Source organism: Somniosus microcephalus, chromosome 6 (assembly GCF_052327205.1).
Source record: "Somniosus microcephalus isolate GS21.2 chromosome 6, FLI_Smic_1.0, whole genome shotgun sequence".
In the NCBI taxonomy this organism is placed as follows: domain Eukaryota; kingdom Metazoa; phylum Chordata; class Chondrichthyes; order Squaliformes; family Somniosidae; genus Somniosus; species Somniosus microcephalus.
This window is the reverse complement of record NC_140992.1, coordinates 277,920,877-277,947,643: the sequence shown is the minus strand read 5'-3', so window position 1 is coordinate 277,947,643 and position 26,767 is coordinate 277,920,877. Positions and strand designations below refer to the sequence as shown.

General features: G+C 48.5%; 1 protein-coding gene across 2 annotated transcripts in view; it reads right to left on the bottom strand.

Moving 5' to 3' along the window:
* The window catches only part of LOC147116754 (transcription initiation factor TFIID subunit 4), a 508,321-nt gene that overhangs the window by 387,341 nt on the left and 94,213 nt on the right, over positions 1–26,767 (bottom strand). For both annotated transcript variants that reach the window (XM_085991896.1, XM_085991897.1), the window contains exon 2: positions 11,481–11,653. In XM_085991896.1, coding sequence (XP_085848022.1) covers positions 11,481–11,653 — 173 coding nt within the window. The remainder of the gene's footprint in view (positions 1–11,480; positions 11,654–26,767) is intronic.

Genomic DNA, 26,767 nt, shown 5'->3' with positions numbered 1-26,767 from the left:
GGGTGGTAAATAGCGAGGAAGGTAGCCTCAGTTTGCAGGACGATATAGGCGGGTTGGTCAGATGGGCGGAACAGTGGCAAATGGAATTTAACCCTGAAAAGTGTGAGGTGATGCATTTTGGACGGACTAACAAGGCAAGGGAATACACAATGAATGGTAAGACCCTAGGAAAGACAGAGGTTCAGCGTGACCTTGGTGTGCATGTACATAGATCCCTGAAGGCGGCGGAACAGGTGGATAAGGTGGTGAAAAAGGCATATGGGATACTTGCCTTCATTAGCCGAGGCATAGAATATAAGAGCAGGGAGGTTATGATGGAGCTGTACAAAACGCTGGTTAGACCACAGCTGGAATACTGTGTGCAGTTCTGGTCGCCACACTACAGGAAGGATGTGATTGCTTTGGAGAGGGTGCAGAGGAGATTCACCAGGATGTTACCTGGGCTGGAGCGCTTCAGCTATGAAGAAAGACTGGACAGGCTGGGGTTGTTTTCCTTGGAGCAGAGAAGGCTGAGGGGGGACCTGATTGAGGTGTACAAAATTATGAGGGGCATAGATAGGGTAGATAGAAAGGAACTTTTTCCCTTAGTAGAGGGGTCAATAGCCAGGGGGCATAGTTTCAAGGTAAGGGGCAGGAGGTTTAGAGGGGATTTGAGGAAGAACTTTTTCACCCAGAGGGTGGTTGGAATCTGGAACTCACTGCCTGAAAGGGTGGTAGAGGCAGGAACGCTCACAACATTCAAGAAGCATTTGGATGAGCACTTGAAATGCCATAGCATACAAGGCTACGGACCAAATGCTGGAAAATGTGATTAGATTAGACAGGGCTTGATGGCCGGCGCGGACGCGATGGGCCGAAGGGCCTCTTTCTGTGCTGTATAACTCTATGACTCTATATCTCATGTGGCTCAATGTCAAATTTTGTTTGATAAACGCTCCTGCGAAACGGCTCGGGTTACGTTAAAGGTGCTATATAAATGCAAGTAGCTGTTGTTGTTGTAGATAGTTGTTTGATAAAGAGTGAGCAGGAGATTAAACTAGCAGGTTCATGTGAAGAAAATGACCGGCACAGATTTGATGCACCAAACGGCCTGTTTCTGTGCTGCAGCATTCTACCACTCTGCTGGTACTTTCCAGCACAGGTTGCTGGACATCAATCGGGAGAGGGAAGCACGGGCTGATTTCTTTTCCCCTCCCCAGGCTGCGACCAACTGTTGCAAACTTACCGTTAGCCCCAGCTGAGCACAACACAGACCAGGGGTTAGATCTGGGTCCTTGCTGGTCTGTGTGACTCGGTACCACAGCAGGTGGGACAGCGCTCGCTAAGCTGTCAAGGAAGCTAATACCCTGAGAACATAGGAACAGGAGGAGGCCATTGAGACCCTCGAACCTGTTCCACTATTCAATGAGATGGTCTGCAACCTAACGTCATATACCTGCCTTTGCCCCATATCTCTTAATAGATCTAGCATCAATTGCTGTTTACAGAAGAGAGTTCCAAACTTCTACCACCTGTGCGTTTCCTAATTTCACTCCTGAAAGGTCTGGCTCTAATTTTTAGACTCTGCCCCCTAGTCCTAGAATCCCCAACCTGCGGAGATAGTTTCTCTCTCTCTACCCTATCTGTTCCCCTTAATAGCTTGAAAACTTCGATCAGATCACCCCTTAACCTTCTAAATTCTAGGGAATACAACTCTAGTTTGTGTAATCTCTCCTCGTAACTTAACCCTTGAAGTCCGGGTATCATTCTGGTAAACCTGCGCTGCGCTCCCTCCAAGGCCAATATATCCTTCCTAAGGTGTGGTGCCCAGAACTGCTCCCAGTGCTCCAGGTGTGGTCTAACCAGGGCTTTGTACAGCTGCAGCATAACTTCTACCCCCTTGGATTCTAGTCCTCCAGATATAAAGGCCGGCATCCCATGGTTTTTTTTTTTTAGCTTTTCATCACTTAGAAAGTACCCTGTTCGATCCTTTTTAGGTCTAAAGTGGATGACCTCCATTTGCTTACATTGAAATCCATTTGCCACAGTTTTGCCAATTCACTCAATCTGCCGATATCACTTTGTAATTTTATTCTTCCATCTACAATGCCGCCTATCTTTGTGTCATCAGCAAATTTGGATATGTGGCTTTCTATGCCATCATCTAAGCCATTAATAAATACGGTGACTAGTTGAGGCTCCAACACCGACCCCTGCCTGAGTGACGAGATTTGGTTTGGTGAGCCCTTTCAGCTGAGCAGGAAGACGGCATCTGATGAGGCCGGAGAGTTCGTCTCCGCTCAAGTACATCAAAAAGAATAAAATATTACTCGAGCAAAAATAAAGCTAGAAAGATTATTTATTAAACTATACAGACAGTAAGACAGGTGAAAGGAAAAAGATATAAATATTTATGTCAACTCTTTTTATAAGAATTTTACTCCTTACCAAGAAAATATAACTTAGTTACTAAATGTTATTTTTGTTTTAATTTAAAAAAACTATAAAAGGAAATTAAAAAACAAAAACAAATCATCCAATGGGGACACAGTGACACGAAGACTGTGCCTAACATTTGATTTAATATCCCTCCGGGACAGGTAAAATCTGAATTCACTGTCTGGTTTCCTGCAGTTCAGACCAGACGCCCCTTCTGTGTAATCGCCCCCTCTCCCCGTGCTCCAGTGACCACCGAGAGTGAAGGCTGCCTGACCCCAGGAGGGTTCCTCTGCCAACACCAGCCTGCTCTGCCCACTGAAAACCTTTCTCGGGGCTCCTGGTCAGGGACTGGCGTCAGACGCCCTCTGCCGCACCATCAGAATGAACATTCTGCGACCGCAAGCCCCGACGGTGAGTGGCAAGCTGCTCGTTTGACCGTGAAGAGTGTCACAGCCGAGCCTTGTCCTCCCAACCCATGCAATTCCCAGCAGGAGAAAGCCACCCGGAGCGAGAATCCAGGCCAACTCATCCTTTGCCAAGCCCAGTGATGCTCAGGCCAATTGCACTGCCCCAAGTGCCTCTTGGGTTTATATCACAGAATGACTACTACTGTAATATGTGGGTATAATATCTGAAAAGCTTACCACGGCTTTTCTGATTGGTACACCTACAGTTACCGTGCCACCCAGCTGAGAGTCGCTAACTCAATATGGACCGCAATCAAACCTGGGACCCTCTGATCCCTGTGGCTTTAGCTCTGTACTTTGTTAAACAATCCTACAAAGCATGGGAGAGCGTTGGGGGGGGGGGGGGGGGGGTGGGGAGGCAGCGGGAGGGGGGATTGTGATGGTGAAAAGTGTACTTTGCCTGTGGGCAAATTGTAAGTTTTCCTACCTGATGGATGATATTTCTGACTGGCCCAATGGATGCATCTGTTGAAAATAAAGAACTGAATTGTTTTTGAGATAGCTTTTCGGTAATTTTTGAAAATCAGCTTTCCCACTATGTAGAACATAATGTAAGAATTAGCAGCAGGAATAGGCCATACGGCCCCTCGAGCCTGCTCCGCCATTCAATATCATGGCTGGTCTTTGACGTTAATTCCACTTTCCCGCCTTATCCCCGTACCCCTTGATTCCACTAACGTCCAAAAATCTATCAGTCTTGAATATACTCAACGACTGAGCCTCCACAGCCCTCTGGGGGAGAGAATTCCAAAGATTCACCACCCTCTGAGAAGTAATTTCTCCTCATCTCGGTCCTAAATGGCCGACCCCTTATCCTGAGACTGTGCCCCCGAGTCTAGACTCTCCAGCCAGGGGGAAACAACCTCTCAGCATCTACCCTGTCAATCCCCCTCAGAATCTTATGTTTCAATGAGATCACCTCTCACTCTTTGAAATTCCAGAGAGTATCGGCCCAATCTACTCAATCTCTCCTCATAGGACAACCCTCTCATCCCAGGGATCAACCTAGTGAACTTAGAGTGCAGAGAGAGATGCTTGGAACCATAAAAGAAGCACTTCTGAGAATCCTTTGAAACTAACCTAAAAACAGTCGGCCCTGTGCGGAACAGGAGGGATGTCCGCACCATCCAACTTTCCTCTCAGTTACCTCTCCAGTTTTTCTTTGCTTCCCTCCCCTTCTAGATATCCCTCTATTGTCCCTCCAATCCCTTCACGTAGTATATTATTCCCTCCTCTGCTTCCAAGCCCCTATCCGTGTCCCACTTGAATTACTGACCAGTCTTGGGTTGATGCCAATTTTAATTTTTTTTCTTCTCTCTATATTTGGGGGAGGGGTGGAGGGGGGGAGCAGGCGAGTGCAGAGGATGAGAATAAACAACCAGCTTTTTCCATGCTCGCACCCCACCCTCCACACTCAAAGGATCCAACGTTTAACATTAGAAAAAAAATCACTTGCATTTATATAGCGCCTTTCACGACCTCAGGATGGCCCAAAGTGCTTTACAGCCAACGAAGTACTTTTGAAGTGTAGTCGCTGTTGTAATATTGGAAATGCGGCAGCCAATTTTTGCACAGCAAGCTCCCACAAACAGCAATCTGATAATGAGATCATCTGTTTTTGTCATGTTGATTGAGGGATAAATATTGCCCAGGACACCGGGAGAATCTTTCTCAAAGGGCTTTTTCTCAAAGGCTGGTCAATCTCGCAGACTGGCGGCGGCGTTCCAGAGCCACGCCACGATTCAAAAAGTGACGCGAGCAAGAGGCAGCAGCTGATTGGGTGAGTACGGTCAGGTGAGTATTTACACTACTCTATAGTTTGACAGTTAAGGTTAATAGTTTATAAAGTTTAGACGGTCTTTATTTTTGTGGTTATAGTTTCTAAGGTCTCTGTTGCGTATCGGGGAGTGCTAGTAACCAAGGGCCCTTGAGTATATCATTTAATTGTAGTGTAATTGGTGGTATTGATTTGATTTAATTTAACTATGTGGGAAATCAGGGACACTTCCTGTGTCCCTGATGGCCATGTGTGCGGGAAGTGTATCCAGCTGCAGCTACTGGCAGACCGCATTGCGGCGCTGGAGCTGCAAATGGATACATACTGGGGCATTCGCAATGCTGAGGACATCGTGGATATCACATTTAATCAGTTGGTCACACCGCAGGTAAAGGCTGCACAGGCAGGAAGGGAATGGGTGACCGCCAGGCAGGGTAGTAGGCGCAGGCAGGTAGTGCAGGGGTCCCCTGTGACCATCCCACTCTCAAACAGATATACCAATTTGGATATTGTTGAGGGAGATGGCTTATCGGGGGAAGGCAGCAGCAGCCAACTTCCTGGCACCGTGGGTGGTTCTGCTGCACAGGACGGGAGGAAAAAGAGCGGGAGAGCTATACTGATAGGGGATTCTATTGTAAGGTAAATAGATAGGTGTTTCTGCGGCCACAAACGAGACTCCAGGATGATATGTTGCCTCCCTGGTGCAAGGGTCAAGGATGTCTCGGAGCGGCTACAGGGCATTCTGGAGGGGGAGGGTGAACAGCCAGTTGTCATGGTGCATATAGGTACCAACAATATAGGTAAAAACCGGGATGAGGTCCTAAAAGCTGAATATAGGGAGTTAGGAGGTAAATTAAAAAATAGGACCTCAAAGGTAGTAATCTCAGGATTGCTACCAGTGCCACGTGCTAGTCAGGGTAGAAATAGAAGGATATTTCAGATGAATACGTGGCTAGAGGAATGGTGCAAGGGGGAACGATTCAAATTCCTGGGACATTGGAACCGGTTCTGGGGGAGGTGGGACCAGTACAAACTGGACGGTTTGCACCTGGGCGGGACCGGGACCGATGTCCTAGGGGGGGTGTTTGCTGTTGCTGTTGGGGAAGGTTTAAACTAAAATGGCAGGGGGTTGGGAACCTGTGCAGGGAGACAGAGGAAAGGGAAGCAAGGATAGAAGCAAAAGACAGGAAGGAGAAAAGCAAAAGTGGCAGTCAGAGAAATCAAGGATTTAAATCAAACATGGCCACAGTAAATAATAATTCTAAAAGGTCTAAGAGTGTTAAAAAAACAAGCCTGAAGGCTTTGTGTCTTAATGCGAGGAGCATTCATAATAAGGTGGATGAATTAGCTGTGCAAATAGATGTAAACGGATATGATATAATTGGGATTACGGAGACGTGGCTCCAGGGTGACCAAGGCTGGGAATTCAACATCCAGGGATATTCAATATTCAGGAAGGACCGACAAAAAAGAAAAGGAGGTGGGGTAGCATTGCTGGTTAAAGAGATTAACACAATAGTAAGGAAGGATATTAGCTCTGATGACGTGGAATCTGTATGGGTAGAGCTGAGAAATACCAAGGGGCAGAAAACGTTAGTGGGAGTTGTATACAGACCCTCAAACAGTAATGCGGAGGTTGGGGATGGCATTAAACGGGAAATTAAAGACGCATGCAATAAGGGCACAGCAGTTATCATGGGTGACTTTAATCTACATATAGATTGGGCTAACCAAATTAGTAACAATACTGTGGAGGAGGAATTCCTGGAGTGTATACAGGATGGTTTCCTGGACCAATATGTCGAGGAACCAACTAGAGGTCAGGCCATCTTAGGCTGGGTATTATGTAATGAGAAAGGATTAATTAGCAATCTTGTTGTGAGAGGCCCCTTGGGGCGGAGCGATCATAATATGATAGAATTATTCATTAAGATGGAGAGTGAAGTATTTAACTCAGAGACGAGGGTCCTGAATTTAAATAAAGGAAACTACGATGGTATGAGGCGCGAGTTGGCTAGGATGGATTGGGGAACGTTACTTAAAGGGTTGATGGTGGATAGGCAATGGCAAACATTTAAAGATCGCATGGATGAACTACAGAATTTGTTCATCCCTGTTTGGCATAAAAATAAAACAAAAAGGTGACTCAACTGTGGCTAACAAAGGAAATTAGGGATAGCATAAGATCCAAGGAGAGACATATAAATGGCCAGAAAAAGCAGAAAACCTGAGGATTGGGAGCAGTTTAGGATTCAGCAAAGGAGGACAAAGGGATTAATTAAGAGGGGGAAAATAGAGTATGAGAGTAAGCTTGCAGGGAACACAAAAACTGACTGTAAAAGCTTCTATAGATATGTGAAGAGAAAAAGATTAGTGAAGTCAAGCGTAGGTCTTGCAGTCAGAATCAGGGGAATTTATAATGGGGAACAAAGAAATGGCTAACCAATTAAATACATAATTTGGTTCTGTCTTCACAAAGGAGGACACAAATAACCTCCCAGAGATGTCGGGGAACATAGGGTCGCATGAGAGGGAGGAACTGAATGAAATCAGTATTTGTAGGGAAATGGTGTTAGGGAAATTGACGGGATTGAAGGCCGATAAATCCCCAGGGCCTGATAATCTACATCCTAGGGTACTTAAAGATTATCTGAACGGCAATAGATTGGGAGAAGGGGAAGTGCAACGAGACCTGGGTGTCCTTGTGCACCAGGCGCTGAAGGTAAGCATGCAGGTGCAGCAGGCGGTTAAGAAGGCAAATGGTATGTTGGCCTTCATAGCGAGAGAATTCGAGTACAGGAGCAAGGATGTCTTGCTGCAGTTGTACAGGGCCTTGGTGAGACCACACCTTAATTATTGTGTGCAGTTTTGGTCGCCTTATCTGAGGAAGAATGTTCTTGCCATGGAGGGAGTGCAGCGAAGATTCACCAGACTGATACCTGGGATGGCAGGAATGACGTATGAGGAGAGATTGTCTCGATTGGGCTTATACTCGCTGGAGTTTAGAAGAATGAGAGGGGATCTCATTGAAACTTATAAAATTCTAACAGGACTAGACGCAGGATGTTCCCGATTGCGGGGGAGTCTAGAACCAGGGGTCACAGTCTAAGGATAAGGGGTAAGCCATTTAGGACACAGATGAGGAGGAATTTCTTCACCCAGAGAGTGGTGAACCTGTGGAATTCTCTACCACAAAAGGCAGTTGATGCCAATTCATTAAATATATTCAAGAAGGAGTTGGATATATTTCTTGAGGCTAAAGGGATCAAGGGATATGGGGAGAAAGCAGGGACAGGGTACTGAGTTTGGATGATCAGCCATGATCTCATGAAATGGCGGAGCAGGCTCGAGGGGCCAAATGGCCTACTCCTGCTCCTATCTTCTATGTTTCTATGTAATCCCCTACTCTTCTTCGAAATTGTAGCAAGGGATCTTTTACGTCCATCTGAGAGAGCGGATGGGGCCTCGGTTTAACGACTCATCCGAAAGACGGCCCCTCTTCGACAGTGCAGCGTTCCCTCAGTACTGCCCCTCCGACAGTGCGGCGCTCCCTCAGTACTGCCCCTCCGACAGTGCAGCGCTCCCTCAGAACTGCCTCTCCGACAGTGCGGCGCTCCCTCAGTACAGCCCCTCCGACAGTGCAGCGCTCCCTCAGTACTGCCCCTCCGACAGTGCGGCGCTCCCTCAGTACTGCCCCTCCGACAGTGCGGCGCTCCCTCAGTACTGCCCCTCCGACAGTGCGGCGCTCCCTCAGTACTGCCCCTCCGACAGTGCAGCACTCCCTCAGCACTGCCCCTCCGACAGTGCGGCGCTCCCTCAGTACTGCCCCTCCGACAGTGCAGCACTCCCTCAGTACAGCCCCTCCGACAGTGCAGCACTCCCTCAGTACTGCCCCTCCGACAGTGCGGCGCTCCCTCAGTACTGCCCCTCCGACAGTGCGGCGCTCCCTCAGTACTGCCCCTCCGACAGTGCGGCACTCCCTCAGTACTACCCCTCCGACAGTGCAGCGCTCCCTCAGTACTGACCCTCCGACAGTGCAGCGCTCCCTCAGTACTGCCCCTCCGACAGTGCGGCGCTCCCTCAGTACTACCCCTCCGACAGTGCAGCGCTCCCTCAGTACAGCCCCTCCGACAGTGCAGCGCTCCCTCAGTACTGCCCCTCCGACAGTGCAGCGCTCCCTCAGTACTGCCTCTCCGACAGTGCGGCGCTCCCTCAGTAGTGCCCCTCCGGCAGTGCAGCGCTCCCTCAGTACTGCCTCTCCGACAGTGCGGCACTCCCTCAGTACAGCCCCTCCGACAGTGCAGCGCTCCCTTAGTACTGCCTCTCCGACAGTGCAGCGCTCCCTCAGTACTGCCCCTCCGACAGTGCAGCGCTCCCTCAGTAGTGCCCCTCCAACAGTGCAGCGCTCCCTCAGTACTGCCCCTCCGACAGTGCGGTGCTCCCTCAGTACTGCACTGGAGTGTCAGCCTCGATTTTTGTGCTCAAGTCTCTGGAGTGGGGCTTGAACCCACAACCTCCTGACTCAGAGGCGAGAGAGTGCTACCCACTGAGCCATGGCTGACAGCAAGATTCAAAAGAGTGGCAATTCATGAATATAAACCTACTTCCCATCACCCTGCCGCCCTACATGCTTGAAGTTCCAGATCACCATCAGCCTTGTAGCTTCTGGGGGACCAAGCTTTAGAAAGCTTTGAAAGTGAAGCTCGCCTTTCAGCCGTGCAAATTTCAGTGAAGCCGACAGTCAGCCCAAAACAGGAGCAAGGAGGAAGCTTCTAACTGATCAACTCCTCCCTGGTCTCCAGAGGGAGCCGATACCTGCCAGGGGTATGCTTCCCTCCAGCAACTCCAAGTCCAAATTCAGAGTGCGTGTCAGCTGGGTGTTCAATCCAGAGAGGTCCCACAGCTGGGTCTGAACCTGCACACGTGAACTGTCCAGCAAGGTCACTGGACTGGGAGCAGCAAAGCGGGCCGATTTTCCCCGAGCTAACCAGACGCTGAAGCTCAGATCAGCGAACTCGGAACACCAAGGAGCGACACCTGGGACCTCCATGGTCTCAACAGCTCAGCATTACTCCAGACATCCCAGTCGGCACTCAGCTATCGGGAGCTCGCTTCGGAATATTTTGTTTGGAAAACGTGCCATCAAAAAAGGCACGTCATTTCCCTCAAATACAAGCATGAAGGATCACCACAGAGGGGTTGGAATTGGGGATGAGAATGGACAAGAGGGAGGGGCAGTTTGAGGAAGCGGGGTTGGGGGGGCAGGAGAGCGGTGGAGTGAGCGCAGGTGAAAGAAATAAAGACTTGCATTTCTACAGTATCTTTTACAACGTCAGGACATCCTAAAGTGCATTACAACCAATGAAGAACTTTTGGAGTGTAGTCACTGTTCACAGAATCACAGAAACCCCACAGTGCAGATAGAGGCCATTTCGGCCCATCGACCCTGCACCGGTGGTTAGCACTGTTGCCTCACAGCACCAGGGACCCGGGTTCGAATCCGGCCTCGGGTGACTGTCTGTGTGGAGTTTGCACATTCTCCCCGTGTTTGCGTGGGTTTCCTCCGGGTGCTCCGGTTTCCTCCCACAGTCCAAAGATGTGCGGGTTAGGTTGATTGGCTATGATAAATTGACCCTTAGTGTTAGGGGGATTAAATACGTGGGGTTACAGGGATAGGGTGGGATATGTGTTGGTGTAGGGGTTACGGGGATCGGGTGGGATATGTTGTAGGAAATGTGGCAGCCAATTTGCGCACAGCAAGCTCCCACAAACAGCAATGAGATAATGACCAGATATTCTGTTTTTTTTTGTGATGTTGATTGAGGGATAAATATTGACAGGACACCGGGGAGAACTCCACTGTTCTTCTTCAAAATAGTGCCATGAGATGTTTTACGTCCACCTGAGAGAGGGCAGATGGGGCCTCGGTTTAACATCTCATCCGAAAGACGGCACCTCTGACAGTGCAGCACTCCCTCAGCACTGCACTGGTCTGGTCTGTCAGCTTAGATTTTTGTGCTCAAGTCGCTGGAGTGGGACTTGAACCCACAACCCTCTGACTCAGAAGCGAGGGTGCTACCAACTGAGCCAGGGCTGAATCGGGAGCGGGGGGGGGGAAGTGGGAGGGAGGGGGGAGAGATAGAGCGGGGAGGGAAGGGGAGAGAGAGAGGGCGGGAGGGAGTGGGAGAGAGAGAGCGGGAGGGAGAGCGGGAGAGTGAATGTTTAAAACACTACCAAAGTAAAATCAGCTGATATTTTCCTTCCTTTGCATTAGTGACATGTTTCTGCCCCAGTCACCCATGATGTCTGTAATTGTCAACCCTGATTACAGGCCTCTGCTCGTGCCCCACTTAAACCAGTTACCAGTCCAGAGGTGAATGCTTTTCATTTTTACCCCCTTTTGGGGGGGGGGGGGGGGAGAAGGGGTTGGCAGGGAAATTGAAGAATCAGCCAACCCAGCTCCAGCCACTGACACGCCCGAGGTCAGAAACTCAATGCAGTGAACTGTGAATACAAACCCACATCCCGCTGCCCTGGGAGGGAGCAATACCAAGGTGCCATCGCCTTCCTGGCTTTATATCAAGGCAGCACCTTGAATACCTTAAACGGAACACCCAGCAACAGGCTTTGCATAAGATTACTAAGCAATTGAGAGTGCAGAGACGCAACGGCACAGGTGGAACAGAGAGTGTGAAACGAGGAGTTGTAGCACTGCGAAGGAGAAACCAGTATGTATCTGCAAGCACCACTCATCATAACTCACTGGTTTACCACCTGACAGCAACCCGACCAAGCAAGAGAATTCAGTCAGCTCATACCTGAGTCGATGCGAGGCGGAATGTGGCGCCACTTGTTGGAGCAGAAGGCCTGGGGGAGATGCTGCCTGGTCGTTGGGCCTGGGCCTGGGCCTGGGCTTGGGCTTGAGCCTGTGCCAATGCTTGCTGAGGAACCATGACAAGCTGCCCACTCTCTGTCCGGACCAGAATCATACCTGGAAAGGGAGGGAGTGCGGAAATGATTAACGTTTGCTGCAAGGTATTTTATTCACATACAGGAAACACACGTTGAAAGCAATTAGGAACAGAGGAATTTCGAGACGAAAAAGATCAAGGTCTAGTTCTCTTTCTACCATATTGGTAGTCGCATGATACGATAATGGAGTTGTTGACCAATCACAGCGATCAATCTCTATCAATGAGTCTACAACAGACCCAGACACGAGGTGAGAGAAACCCCCAGTGGTGGAGAGCTTTGGGAACCAGTGGTCCAAAGTCGATTAAGTGGCAACATCTATAAAATGATGAGGGGCCTAGCTAGAGTGGACAGGAAGGACCTATTTCCCTTAGCAGTGAGGTCAATAACCAGGGGGCAGAGATTTAAAGTAATTGGTAGAAGGATTCGAGGGGAGTTGAGGAGAACTTTTTTCACCCACAGGGTGGTGGGGGTCTGGAACTCACTGCCTGAAAAGGTGGTAGAGGCAGAAACCCTCATCACATTTAAGAAGTATTTGGATATGCACTTGAGGTGCCGTACACTACAGGGCTATGGACCAAGAGCTGGATGGCTGTTTTTCAGCTGGCTCAAACATAATGGGCCGAATGGCCTCCTTCTGTGCAGTAAACTTCTCTGATTATGATTCTCTCCTTCCTCCAACCAAAGGAACCTTACCTTGTGAAGGCTGTATCAACCAACAGGTTACACACTGGGAAAATTCAGGTGGAAACATGTTTCCTAATTCCCAGTTTTCTCCCCTCCTCTCTTCAAAGTGCGGACTCTCACTCGGGCTCAGTCCCACAATTGCACAGATGCCCTTTGGTGCCTCACCAACTTAGCCAATCTTGTGTGTGGCCAGCAAGTGAACTTGCAGGACATCCTTGCCTAATCCCGTCAGCACCATTGCACACACATATATACACACACACTCGTGCACATGCACTCGGGCCCTGGCTGGTTTTTCCCTCCCTCGCCCATGGGCAGCGAGGGCAGCTGAAGCACCCCCGAACTGCCAGCTCCTCGGAGAAAATAATCCGCAGAGACACGGAATCAAAGCTGGGGCCTTCAGCTCTGTATCACACAGCACGACACCAAGGGGTGGCTCCACCCACGAGGCCGTGTGGGGAGCTAGAAATTCAACTATTTTTAAGGCCTTAATTGCTAGCAATAAAAAAAAGACAGACCATCTTAATCTGTCTCCCAGAAATCATCTCAAAGTGCTTCACATACAATGGATTACCGATAGTCATGTAAGCAAACCTGTCAGATTTTGTGCACAGCAAGACACCAACAATCAGCAGTGAGCCCTGTTTTTTGGTGGTGTTGATTCAGGACAAATGTTTGTCACGACACCAGGAGGACTACCTGCTCTTCTTTGGATAGTGACATGGGACCTTCAACTTCCACCTGAACCTCCAGAATGATCAGATGGGACCTCAGCTTAACGTCTCACTCACCTGGGGTGGGACTGAACCCAGAGCAATAGAATGCGGCCAACTGAGCCAAGCTGAAACCCTGACATGCAACATCGCATCAACATCACAGGAAGAGGACTGCATTCCTGTACTTATTGAACAATCTACTGCGAGAGATGATTTTATCAGATATAGTTTTTGCAAAAACACTGGTCAAAGTGTTATGGCCCCGATTTTCAGGCCAAGTCACTCATCCTTATGACGATCATTTCATTTCCAAATGAGGAGGCAATGACAGCGAGATGCACATTTTCCCTTATGTGGGAATTGAGCAAGTAAACAAACCATCGCTGTCACTAACTGGCACCTATTCACAGCTGAGGCAGAGAGGAAGCGATATCACAGCTTTTTATTTGAAAACTGAAGGCGACGTCTTCCTTGGTGTTGTGTGTAGCTCTTCTACCTAGTTTACTTCGCCCCACCCCACACTCTTCCCTCTCACTTTGCTTCCAATAAAATGACATGGAAGAGGCCATCATCCCTCTGTGCTGAGCACAGCCCTTTGCTCTGGGTTAGGGTGCACACACACCTACTGAGAGAGGTGGTGGTGGGAAGAATGGGGCACCTCTTTGTTGAGGAAATCGCTGCATGATATGGGAGCAATCCCATCATCTGTTGGATGGAGCAGACAGAGAGAAAAAGGAGGAGCAGGGAGAGAGAGGAAGTGAGCAGAGAGAGAGAGAGGGAGAGAGAAGGAGACAGAGACCTAGGAAGATCCACCTATTGCTCACCTCTTGGCTTCAGCACCGTAGACTATATGATTACGGATTTGGACTCATCCTCTTTCAGAGCATTCACAGTCAAACCACAAACAACACTGTCAGACCACAGTCAAATTACTGTGTATCTAAAAAGGACAGAAACAACCAACACAGAAACACAACCCAGTAAGCTGTACAACATTAAAAAATCATACAGATGGGCCAAAAACAGCATGGAAAAATACCAGAAAGCAATTAGCAATCAATCAACTCAAGCTCTCTTGGACACCTTTCTGGAAAACACATACACTCACAATAAAGAAGGCGTAAACCGGTCAGTGAATAACCTAAATAATATTTTTGATAATTTGGCATCAATGTCAAACTTGAAAGTTCGCAAGAACCCAAAACAAAAAACTATGAAAAATGGTTTGACTCAGATTGTCATAACATGAGGAAAAAACTCAGAAAAATATCAAACCAAAAACACAGACAGCCAGAAAACGAGGAATTACGCCGTACTTATTGTCAGGCACTAACACAATACAAAAACACACTCAGAACCAAGAAAGAGCAGTATATTAAGAATACACTCAGCTCCATTGAGGAATCTATTGATTCTAATTGTTTCTGGGACAACTGGAATACATTACACAAAAAACAACACGACGAATTGGCCATTCAAAACGGAGACACATGGGAAAACCATTTTGAAAAATTATACCAGAAAAACACACTAAGCCCAGAGCAATATCAAATATGCAAAAAACTGAAAAAGCTCGAATTGGCCATAAAAGATAACCAAAACCCGCTGGACCCCCTAATAACTGAAAAAGAGCTATTTGAAAAACTCAAGGACCTGCGACCAGGAAAAGCTTGCGGTGCAGATGGCATCCTAAGCGAAATGATTAAAAACACGTACGATAAAATGAAATTGGCTATCCTAAAACTCTTCAACTTGGTTCTGAGTGTCGGTTACTTCCCTGATATCTGCAACAAAGGACTCATAACGCCCATATACAAAAGTGGAGACAAAGTTGACCCAAATAACTATCGAGGCATCTGTGTAAACAGTAACCTGGGGAAGGTATTCTGTAGTATCATAAACAAAAGACTTATAAACTTCCTTGAGGAGCACAATGTCTTGAGTAAAAGCCAAATTGGATTCCTACCAAACTATAGAACATCGGATCATATCTTCACCCTACACACCCTAATTGACAAACATGTTCATCAAAACAAAAGCAAAATTTTTGCCTGCTTTATAGATTTCCAGAAGGCTTTCGATTCCATTTGGCACGACAGTCTATTCTTGAAACTTACTGAAAGTGGTGTAGGGGGAAAAACATATGATGTAATTAAATCAATGTACACAAACAATAAATGTGCAGTTAAAATTGGAGACAAACAAACAAAATACTTCCCACAAGGGCGTGGTGTGACGCAGGGCTCGCCCATCTCACCTACACTCTTTAATATTTGCATAAATGAATTGGCAAAACTACTTGAACAATCTACAGCACCCGGCCTCACCCTATATGAATCCAAGGTTAAATTCCTCCTCTATGCAGATGACCTGGTTCTGCTGTCACCAACTAAGGAGGGTCTACAGCAGAACCTGGGTCTGCTAGAGTCGTTCTGTCAGACCTGGGCCCTGACAATAAACCCCCAAAAAACCAAAGTTCTTGTGTTCCAGCAAAGATCCAGACATCAGGGACCCAGAATAAATTTCACACTAGGAACAACTAAAATTGAACAAACCACTAACTACACATACTTGGGCTTAAAAATCAGTTCTATGGGAAATTTTCATCTGGCTGTGAATGAACTGAAAGAGAAAGCAAGAAGGGCTTTCTATGCCATTAAAAAATCAATCCAAATAGAAATCCCAATTAGCATTTGGCTCAAATTTTTTAAATCAGTAATTGAACCAATTGCACTCTATGGCAGTGAGGTGTGGGGACCGCTAACACAACAAGAATTTGCAAAATGGGACAAACATCCAATTGAGATCCTACATGCAGAATTCTGTAAAAGTATCCTCCGGACTCAAAGGAAAACCGCAAACAATGCATGCAGGGCAGAACTAGGCCAATATCCACTATTAATTACTATCCAAAAAAGAGCCACCAAATTTTGGAAACACCTAAAAATGAGCAACCCCCACTGCTATCATTACAAAGCCCTGAAATGCCAAGAGAGGATCATAAAGAAGAATACCCTCAGTCAACTAGTCCTGGGACTCAGTGAAGTAAATACTAACACTACTAACAATAACCAGCCCCAGGACAGTGACATCATAGCACAGAGAATTCGACCCAACACAATTGTCACTAAGCAAAAGGAAAAATATCTGTCATATTGGGCAGAAAAAACAAAAACCCAAAACAAACTCAATTGCTACTTGGCCCTAAACAGACAATACAACATGGCTGAATACCTGACCACGGTAAAAGATAGCAAATTGAGAAAAACCTTGACTATGTACAGACTTAGTGTGCATAGCCTGGCTATCGAAAAAGGCAGACACAGACAGACCTGGCTGACAAGAGAGGACAGGATATGCTCTCACTGCAGTCAGGGAGTGGTGGAGACAGAGATGCACTTCCTCACAGCTTGTGGAAAATATCAGGGCATAAGGGGGAATTTCTACCCAAAATTCACAAAAATATGCCCTGAATTCAAAAATTTGAATGATGACCAAAAACTCCCATACCTATTAGGAGAACAGGGAAATTGTGTAACCTTAGCGGCACACTATGTTACAGCTTGCCATAAACAGAGGGACAACCATTAAATCGAAGAATAGAGTATATATAAATTATATGAATGTATATTTATACACTCAGGGATATATCTGTTTATACACTGTATGGATAGACCTGCGTTTATGTGTCCAACCATAAATGTTTTTTCGATGCTTTGGCAACATAAGATGTACCTTGTCATGCCAATAAAGCGATTTGAATTGAATTGAGAGGGGGGGAGAGAGAGAGGCGGAGAGAGAGAGAGAGGGAGAGAGAGAGAGAGAGGGAGCAGGGAGAGAGAGGGAGCAGGGAGAGAGAGGGAGCAGGGAGAGAGAGAGAGAGGGGGAGAGAGAGGGGGAGCAGGGAGAGAGAGAGGGGGAGCAGGGAGAGAGAGAGAGAGAGAGAGAGGGGGAGAGAGAGAGAGGGGGAGCAGGGAGAGAGAGAGAGAGAGAGGGGGAGCAGGGAGAGAGAGAGGGGGAGCAGGGAGAGAGAGAGAGAGAGAGAGAGGGGAGCAGGGAGAGAGAGAGGGGGAGCAGGGAGAGAGAGAGAGGGAGCAGGGAGAGAGAGAGAGAGAGAGGGGGAGAGAGAGGGGGAGCAGGGAGAGAGAGAGGGGGAGCAGGGAGAAAGAGAGAGAGAGAGGGGGAGCAGGGAGAGAGAGAGAGAGAGGGGGAGCAGGGAGAGAGAGAGGGGGGAGAGAGAGGGGGAGCAGGGAGAGAGAGAGGGGGGAGAGAGAGAGGGGGAGCAGGGACGGAGAGGGGGAGCAGGGACGGAGAGGGGGAGCAGGGACGGAGAGGGGGAGCAGGGAGGGAGAGGGGGAGCAGGGAGACAAAGAGAGAACGGGAGGGAGCAGGGAGACAGAGAGAGGGAAAAGGAGGGGGAGCGGAGAGAGAGAGGGAGAAGGAGGGGGAGCGGAGAGAGAGAGAGGGAGAGGGAGCAGGGAGAGAGAGAGAGGGAGGGGGAGCGGAGAGAGAGAGGGGGAGCGGGGAGAGAGAGAGGGAGGATTGTTCAGCTGCAGGGAGAGGGGAAAGAGCGAGAAGGGAGTAGGGAGAGCTGACCAAAGACAGATGTGTAACTGTGAATTAACATTTACCTATTTGCAATAATCTGCTTACTGGCTTTAAAACTAATGCTGCTCCAGCAACCATCAGAAAGCTGGGAATTAAACAGAGCAGGCTTTGCAAACTAAAGCAATGCATCGACAATTCAATCAATAGAAAGATAAGGATACAAATTACACAGATGCTAAAAGTAGAATGAAAACTACAAAACCTATAATGAGTCAATTTATGCAGTGCCTCTACGACTTCAGGACGTCCCAAAGCGCTTTACAGCGAATTAAGTAATTTTGAAGTGTAGTGACTGTTGTAATGTAGGAAATGCAGCAGCTGATTGCACCCAGCAAGCTCCCACACACAACAATGTGATAATGACCAAATCATTTTGTACTGATATTGGTTCACAGATAAATATTGGCCTGGACACCAGGAAAAACTCCCGATCTTTCACATCCACCTGAGGGGGCAGACGGGGCCTTGATTTAACGTCCAATACAAATAAGGGCACCTCTGACAGTGCAGCACTCCCTCAGTACTGCCCCTCCGACAGTGCGGCGCTCCCTCAGTACTGCCCCTCCGACAGTGCGGCGCTCCCTCAGTACTGCCCCTCCGACAGTGCGGCGCTCCCTCAGTACTGTCCCTCCAACAGCGCGGCGCTCCCTCAGTACTGCCCCTCCGAGAGCGCTGTGCTCCCTCGGTACTGCCCCTCTGACAGTGCAGCACTCCCTCAGTACTGCCCCTCCGACAGTGCGGTGCTCCCTCAGTACTGCCCCTCCGACAGTGCGGTGCTCCCTCAGTACTGCCCCTCCGAGAGCGCTGTGCTCCCTCAGTACTGCCCCTCCGACAGTGCGGCGCTCCCTCAGTACTGCCCCTCCGACAATGCAGCATTCCCTCAGTACTGACCCTCCGACAGTGCGGCGCTCCCTCAGTACTGCCCCTCCGACAGTGCGGCGCTCCCTCAGTACTGCCCCTCCGACAATGCAGCATTCCCTCAGTACTGCCCCTCCGACAGTGCGGCGCTCCCTCAGTACTGCCCCTCCGATAGTGCCGCGCTCCCTCAGTACTGCCCCTCCGACAGTGCCGCGCTCCCTCAGTACTGCCCCTCCGACAGTGCAGCACTCCCTCAGTACTGCCCCTCCGACAGTGCAGCGCTCCCTCAGTACTGCCCCTCCGACAGTGCGGCGCTCCCTCAGTACTGCCCCTCCGACAGTGCGGCGCTCCCTCAGTACTGCCCCTCCGACAGTGCGGCGCTCCCTCAGTACTGCCCCTCCGACAGTGCGGCGCTCCCTCAGTACTGCCCCTCCGACAGTGCGGCGCTCCCTCAGTACTGACCCTCCGACAGTGCGGCGCTCCCTCAGTACTGCCCCTCCGATAGTGCCGCGCTCCCTCAGTACTGCCCCTCCGACAGTGCCGCGCTCCCTCAGTACTGCCCCTCCGACAGTGCGGCGCTCCCTCAGTACTGCCCCTCCCATAGTGCGGCGCTCCCTCAGTACTGCCCCTCCGACAGTGCGGCGCTCCCTGAGTACTGCCCCTCCCATAGTGCAGCACTCCCTCGGTACGGCACTGGGAGTGTCAGCCTAGATTTTGCGCTCAAGTATCTGGAGTGGGACCTGAACCCACGACCTTCTGACAGGTGAGAGTGCTGCCCACTGAGCCACGGCTGACACCTTCATCGTGATAACTAACAGTTTCTGTTGGTTCATTAAATAAAATTCTGGTTTCTAGCACGCTAAATTCAGCAGCTTTTGTGTTCCCAAAGTGCTGTTGGTGGTAGTGAAACAGAGTGTAACATAATACGCGAAACAGTCAGAGAGAACCTCAAGTCCTGCGCCTGATCATTCAACACACTCCTTACACTCCTGGGCTGAAGCCAATTCCAGCTTTTAACATATTCATTCTTTTGAAAGAGATTTTAAGACAAATTTAACAATATTGCATTCAAATATAAAAACTGACTGCTTCATACATAGAAACATATTAATAAATACATCAGTAACAAGTGTGGAGCAAGCCAAGGTTACGTACAGATATATATAGCAAAAATACACTTCTGTCTCCAGAGATTTAAACACAATTGTGAAGTCAGCGTCAATGAACAAACCACAAGTCTTCAGGTCAAAAGACATTGTCTGCTCTTCAATTACAAATGGAACAAGCAAATCCACACATTTGTAAAACCAATTACTAAAAAATTCACAAGACTCCAATAACGTACACCACGAGAGGGAGCTGCACACAATGTGGCTGGCACACTTACAAACCAGTCACAGTAAAAACCCGGGGGGGGCAATCACAGTACAAGCTGCACTCCTCACTGACCCTGAGGATTACAGTCATCTTCCTGCACTGCAATCAAGTACAAAGCCACACCACTATTGATTGCTCCAAATTTAGAAAGGTTTTTTCGCAGTTCCACTGTACCTGCTGAAAATAGTCTGACACAAGAGTGGAAAGTGCCGCAAAGGCGCTGTGCCATGGGATTTGTGCCTAATTAGTGAGCTTCTAAGAATGTAAGAATTAGGAGCAGGAGTCGGCCATTCGGCCCCTCGAGCCTGCTCCACCATTCAATACGATCATGGCTGATCTTCTACCTCAACTCCACTTTCCCGCCCGATCTCCATATAACTTGATTCCCTTAGAAACAAAAAATCTATCGATCTCAGCCTTGAATATACTCAACGATTCAGCATCCACAGCCCTCTGGGGCAGAGAATTCCAAAGATTCACAACCCTCTGAGTGAAGAAATTCCTCATCTCAGTCTTAAATCTGATCTGTCTGGGAGATATGTTGACTGAAGTTCAGGTTCTTCACCACAGAGGGAGAGAGAGAGAGAAAATCAGCAGGAAGAAACTTGAAGATGGCAAACACCTCTCAGCAAACCCAACGCCAGCTCGGCTCGGGAGCAACATGCTGAACCCAGTCTGTAGTAGCAGTCGCAACAACAGAGTGAGTGAGACACAAGGGGCTGGGCGATGAGGGAAGGAGGAGGTGCACTGGCTAATTAGTTAAAACCCGATGCAACGTCTGGGAATTAAAACCCCTCAACGTCTCACACACAAGCAGGGCGGGTTTCTTCAGAAAATGTGCGAAGTAAAAGTGATCAGCTTATCCAAGTCCACTCAGAGTGTCACACACAAGCCATTCTGTGCTGTGTTCCATACAATTACTGCCAAACACTACTATATAGTTAGATAGTGTGAAAAGGAGGATCATTAATTTTTCATGGCAGTGTGATGTTCGTATATCTCACATATACACAAGCACTCACCATCATACATAAGACTCGCCGAACCAAACTACTGAGAAATAAACAGTTTCTGCTTGCCTGACATGAAGTGCACACTCTCTCCCTGTAGGGACACATCCCCATTCACCTAAGATCATAATGTCAGCTTGATTCATTCTCATTTCCAAGTCCACAGGTTGAAAGTTCAAGTCCCTGAGCTCATAATCTAGGCTGACACAGTCTTGTCCATCAGACACTAAACCAAGATCTGTTCAGGCGAACACTGAAGATCATGGGGAAAGATATGAAGAGCAGGGAGTTCCTGGTGCCCTGGACAACATTCCTCCCTCAACCAACAACAAAAACTGAAACTAAAATAGAAAATGCTGGAAACACTCAGTGGGTCAGGCAGCACCTGTGGAGAGAGAAACAGAGTTAACGTTTCAGGTCGATGACCCTTCGTCAGACCTGAAACAAAGAATCCCACCCCCAGTGGCAGGTCTACCCTTCAGCCCCAAGGAGCCAGGTACTGCTTAATCTGCATTGGTGTCCCAGGGCAATGTTCCCTTTGAGCTGCGCGGCACTCTGGAGCTCCCCCGCAACCAGCTGACCTGCTTTTAAACGGGAAAAACCACACATGCGCAGTATTTTGAATGGGCCGCGCACCTAAAAAAACGAAAGGGATCATTGCCCCAGGGTATGCTGATCTGGCTGACTCGGGTATCAGACTGCCAGTTCTGCCATAGATCGACTCAGTTCCAATCACCGTGCGTGTTGTCTGAGTCCCTGCTTACCTCTCACTATTTATTTCCCTCTGAAGGCTGCACTGTCATTTGGTGGTCATTCTTTTTTAACATTGTAAATAACAGATCTGAGAGATTTAAATGAGAAGACTCATCGAATGGTCACAGCACGGATGAAGCCCAGGGTCCCGTCAGCCTTTTAAACCACTTTCTCAACCTGCCCCGCCACCTTCAACGATTTGTGCGCACATCCCGCCAGGTCTCTCTGTTCGTGCATCCCCTTTAGGTTTGCACTACAACAACACAACTTGTATTTATATAGCACCTTTAACATAGTAAAACGTCCCAAGGCGCTGCACAGGAGTATTATAAGACAAAAATTTTGACACCGAGCCACATAAAGAGAAATTAAGGCAGGTGACCAAAAGCTTGGTCAAAGAGATAGGTTTTAAGGAGCGTCTTAAAGGAGGAAAGAGAGGTAACGACAGGGAGAGGTTTAGGCAGGGAATTCCAGAGCTTTGGGCCGAGGCAACAGAAGGCCCGGCCACCAATGGTGGAGCGATTATAATCAGGGATGCTCAAGAGGGCAGAATTAGAGGAGCGCAGATATCTCGGGGGGGTTGTGGGGCTGGAGGAGATTACAGAGATAGGGAGGGGCGAGGCCATGGAGGGATTTGAAAACAAGGATGAGAATTTTGAAATCGAGGCGTTGCTTAACCGGGAGCCAATGTAGGTCAGCGAGCACAGGGGTGATGGGTGAACGGGGCTTGGTGCGAGTTAGGACAAGGGTAGCCGAGCTTTGGATGACCTCAAGTTTACGTAGGGTGGAATGTGGGAGGGCCGGCCAGGAGTGTGTTGGAATAGTCAAGTCTAGAGGTAACAAAGGCATGGATGAGGGTTTCAGCAGCGGATGAGCTGAGGCAGGGGCGGGAGACGGGCGATGTTTACGGTGGTGGAAATAGGCGGTCTTAGTTATGCTGCGGATATGTGGTCGGAAGCTCATTTCAGGGTCAAATATGACACCAAGGTTGCGAACAGTGTGGTTCAGCTCAGACAGATGTTAGGGAGAGGGATGGAGTCGGTGGCGGGGACCGAAAACAATGGCTTTGGTCTTACCAATAGTTAATTGGAGAAAATTTCTGCTCATCCAGAACTGGATGTCAGACAAGCAGGCTGACAATTTAGAGACCGTGGAGGGGTCGAGAGAAGAGGTAGTGAGGTAGAGCTGGGTGTCGTCAGCGTACATGTGGAAACTGACGCTGTGTTTTTGGATGATGTCGCCAAGGGGCAACATGTATAGATAAGAATATAAGAAATAAGAGTAGGCCATACGGTCCCTCGAGCCTGCTCCGCCATTCAAGAAGATCATGGCTGATCATCGACCTCAACTCACTTTCCCCGCCCGATTCCCCACATGTCTTGATTCCCCTAGAGTCCAAAAATCTATCGATCTCAGCCTTGAATATACTCAACGACTCAGCATTCACAGCCTCTGGGGCAGAGAATTCCAAAGATTCACAACCTCTGAGTGAAGAAATTCCTCCTCATCTCAGTCTTAAATGGCCCACCCCTTATCCTGAGACAATGCCCCCTAGTCTTAGACACTCCAGCCAGGGGGAAACAACCTCTCAGCATCTACCCTGTCAACCCCCTTCAGAATCTTGTATGTTTCAATGAGATCACCTCTCATTCTTCTAAACTCCAGAGAGTATCGGCCCATTCTACACAATCTCTCCTCATGAGGACAGCCCTCTCATCCCAGGATGTGAGAAATAGGAGGGGGCCCAGGTTTAGATCCTTGGGGGAGACCAGATGTAACGATGCGGGAGCAGGAAGAGAAGTCGTTGCAGGTGATTCTCTGGTTACGATTAGATAGATAAGAATGGAACTAGGGCGAGTGCAGTCCCACCCAGCTGGACGACTGTGGAGAGGCGTTGGAGAAGGATGGAATGGTGAACCGTGTCAAAGGCTGCAGACAAGTAAAGAAGGGGCGAGGAGGGATAGTTTACCTTTGTCAGTCACAAAGGATGTCATTTGTGACTCTGATGAGAGCCGTTTCGATACTGTGGCAAGGGCGGAAAACCTGATTGGAGGGATTCAAACATGGAATTGCAGGAAACATGGGCATGGATTTGGGAGGAGACAACACGTTCAAGGACTTTGGAGATGGGGCGGGTAGTTTGCAAGGACGGAGGGGTCAAGGGTTGGTTTTTTGAGGAGAGGGGTGATGACAGCCGATCTGAAGGAGAGTGAGACAGTCCCTGAGGAGAGAGAACCGTTAACAATGTCAGCTAACATGGGAGCCAGAAAAGGAAGTTGGGTGGTCAGCAGTTTGGTGGGAATAGGGTCGAGGGAGCAGGAAGTGGGTCTCATGGACAAGATGAGCGTGGAGAGGTCATATGGGGAGATCGGAGAGAAACTGGAGAAAGATGCGAGTTCAGGGCTAGGGCAGGGAGGAACCTTAGAGGAAATTTGGCCTGGTGGGCGAGGGGAAGGGAGGGAAGTGGCAGAGGCAGCTGAACGGATGGTTTCAATCTTAGAGACAAAGAAGTCCATGAGCTCCTCACATTTGTTACAGAGGTGAGAGTGGAGGAGACAGGGGAGAGGGGTTTAAGAAGACGGTTAGCAGTAGAGAATAAGAGCTGGGGTTTATCTTTACATTCCAGAATGATTCTGGAATAGTGAGCAATTTTGGCAGACGAGAGCAGGACCCAGTAATGCTTTATGTGGTCCAGCCAGATCTGGCGGTGAATGGCTAAACCAGTTGTCCGCCATACCCGTTCAAGTCTGCATCCCTTGGACTTAAGGGAGCGAAGATGAGAGGCGTACCAGGGGAAACGGCCAGGGCGGAGAGAGAGTACTAGGACATCAAAGGTGGAGGTGAGGGTGTGGTTGAGATCGGTAGCTACAGAAATGTCATGGTGAATGGAGGGCCAAAGGCTGGACAGTTGGAATTTCATAAGTGCAGTTGTAAGAGAGTTGGGAGAGAGCTTTTTCCAGGGGCGGACACAGAAGTAGGGTTGGGGGGGGGGGGGGGGCGATGTGGGTGGCGAGCAATACGAGGAAGTGCTCAGAGATGGCCTTATCTGCGATTGACATGATGGGAATAGCGAGGCCAGGAGAGATGGCCAGGTCGAGGGGGTGGCCGTGAATATGGGTTGGGGAGTTTACATGGAGGGAGAGATTGAGGGAGGATAGGAGGCTAGTGAACTCAGAGGAGAGAGCATGATGGATTGAGATGGAGGTTGAAATCACTGAGGATGAGAAGTCATTCGGTGCAGAGGCTGAGGGAGGAAAGCAGTGAAGAGATCGCAGTAATAAAAATGTTTGTACCATTTAGTTTACATGTCCTCTCCTTATTCTTACTACCAAAATGTATCACTTCACACTTTTCTGCGTTAAATGTCATCTGCCACGTGTCCGCCCATTTCACTATGTCTTCCTGAAGTCTATCGCGCTCCTCCTCACTGTTCACTATGCTTCCAAGTTTTGTGTCATCTGCAAATTTTAAAATTGTGTCCTGTACACCCACGTCAAAGTCATTAATATATGTCAAGAAAAGTAGTGGTCCTAGAACCGACCTCTAGGGAACACCAGTGTATACCTTCCTCCAGTCTGAAAAACGACAGTTCACCACTTTTTGTATCCATGCTGCCACTGTCCCTTTTATTCCATGGGCTTCAAGTTTGCTGGCAAACCTAATATGTGGCACTTTGTCGAATGCCTTTTGGAAATCCATGTACACCACGTCAACCACATTACCCTCATCAACCCTCTCTGTTACCTCATCAAAGAACTCAATCAAGTTGGTTAAACACGATTTGCCTTTAACAAATCTGTGCTGGCTTTCCTTAATTAATCCACACCTATCCAACTGACTGTTCATTTTATCCCTGATTACTATTTCTCAAAACTTCCCCACGACTGAGGTTAAACTGACTGGCCTGTAGTTGCTGGGTTTTTCCTTACACCCTTTTTTGAACAAGGGTGTAGCATTCGCAATTCTCCAGTCCTCGGGCACCACCCCGGTATCTGAGGAGGATTGGAATATTATGGCAGTACCTCCGCAATTTCCGCCCTCAATTCCCTCAGCATCCTAGGATGCATCCCATCCGCTTCTGGTGATTTATCTACTCTAAGTACCGCCAGCCTTTTAAATACCTCCTCTTTATCAATTTTTATCCTATCAAGTGTCTCCACTACCTCCTCCTTCACTATGTCTATGGCAGCGTCTTCTTCCTTGGTGAAGACAGATGCAAAGTACTCATTTAGTACCTCAGCCATACCCTCTGCCTCCATGCGTAGGTCTCCTTTTTGGTCCCTAATCGGCCCCACCCCTCCTCTTACTACCCGTTTACTATTTATATGCCAATAGAAGACATTTGGATTCTCTTTTCTGTTGGCTGCCAGTCTATTCTCATACCCTCTTTGCCCCTCTTATTTTCTTTTTCACTTCTCCTCTGACCTTTCTATATTTAGCCTGATTCTCCGATGTATTTGCAACCTGACATCTGTCATATGTGCTCTTTCTCTGCTTCATCATATTCTCTATCTGTTTCATCATCCATGGACGTTAAAAACATTTTTAAAAATCATTCACTTCCAGGCATGGCTCAGTGGGTCGCACGCTCGCTTCTGAGTCAGAAGGTTATGGGTTCAATCTCACTCCAGGGACTTGAGCACAAAATCTATGCTAACACTCCAGTGACGTACTGAGGGAGCGCTGCACTGTCGGAGGTGCCATGTTTCGGATGAGACGTTAAACCGAGGCCCCGTCTGCCCTCTCAGGTGCACGTAAAAGATCCCACGGCACTATTTCGAAGAGGAGCTTGAAAGTTCTTCCCGGTGTCCTGGCCAATATTTATCAGTCAATCAACATTGCTGAAACAGGTTAACTGAGAGCTTGCTGTGTGCAAATTGGCTGCCACATTTCCGACATTACAACAGTGACTACACCTCAAAAAATACTGCATTGGCTGTAAAGCGCTTTGGGACGTCCTGAGGATGTGTAAGGCGGTACATAAATGCAAGTTTTTCTTATTTTTTCTAACTCCCACACAGCAATGCAGCTCGTACAGTGCATCATCACTCTAAGCCACTGTATAAACACAACACACTGATCTCCACAATAGCTCAGGGAGTAACGGTGCTGCATGGCATGGAG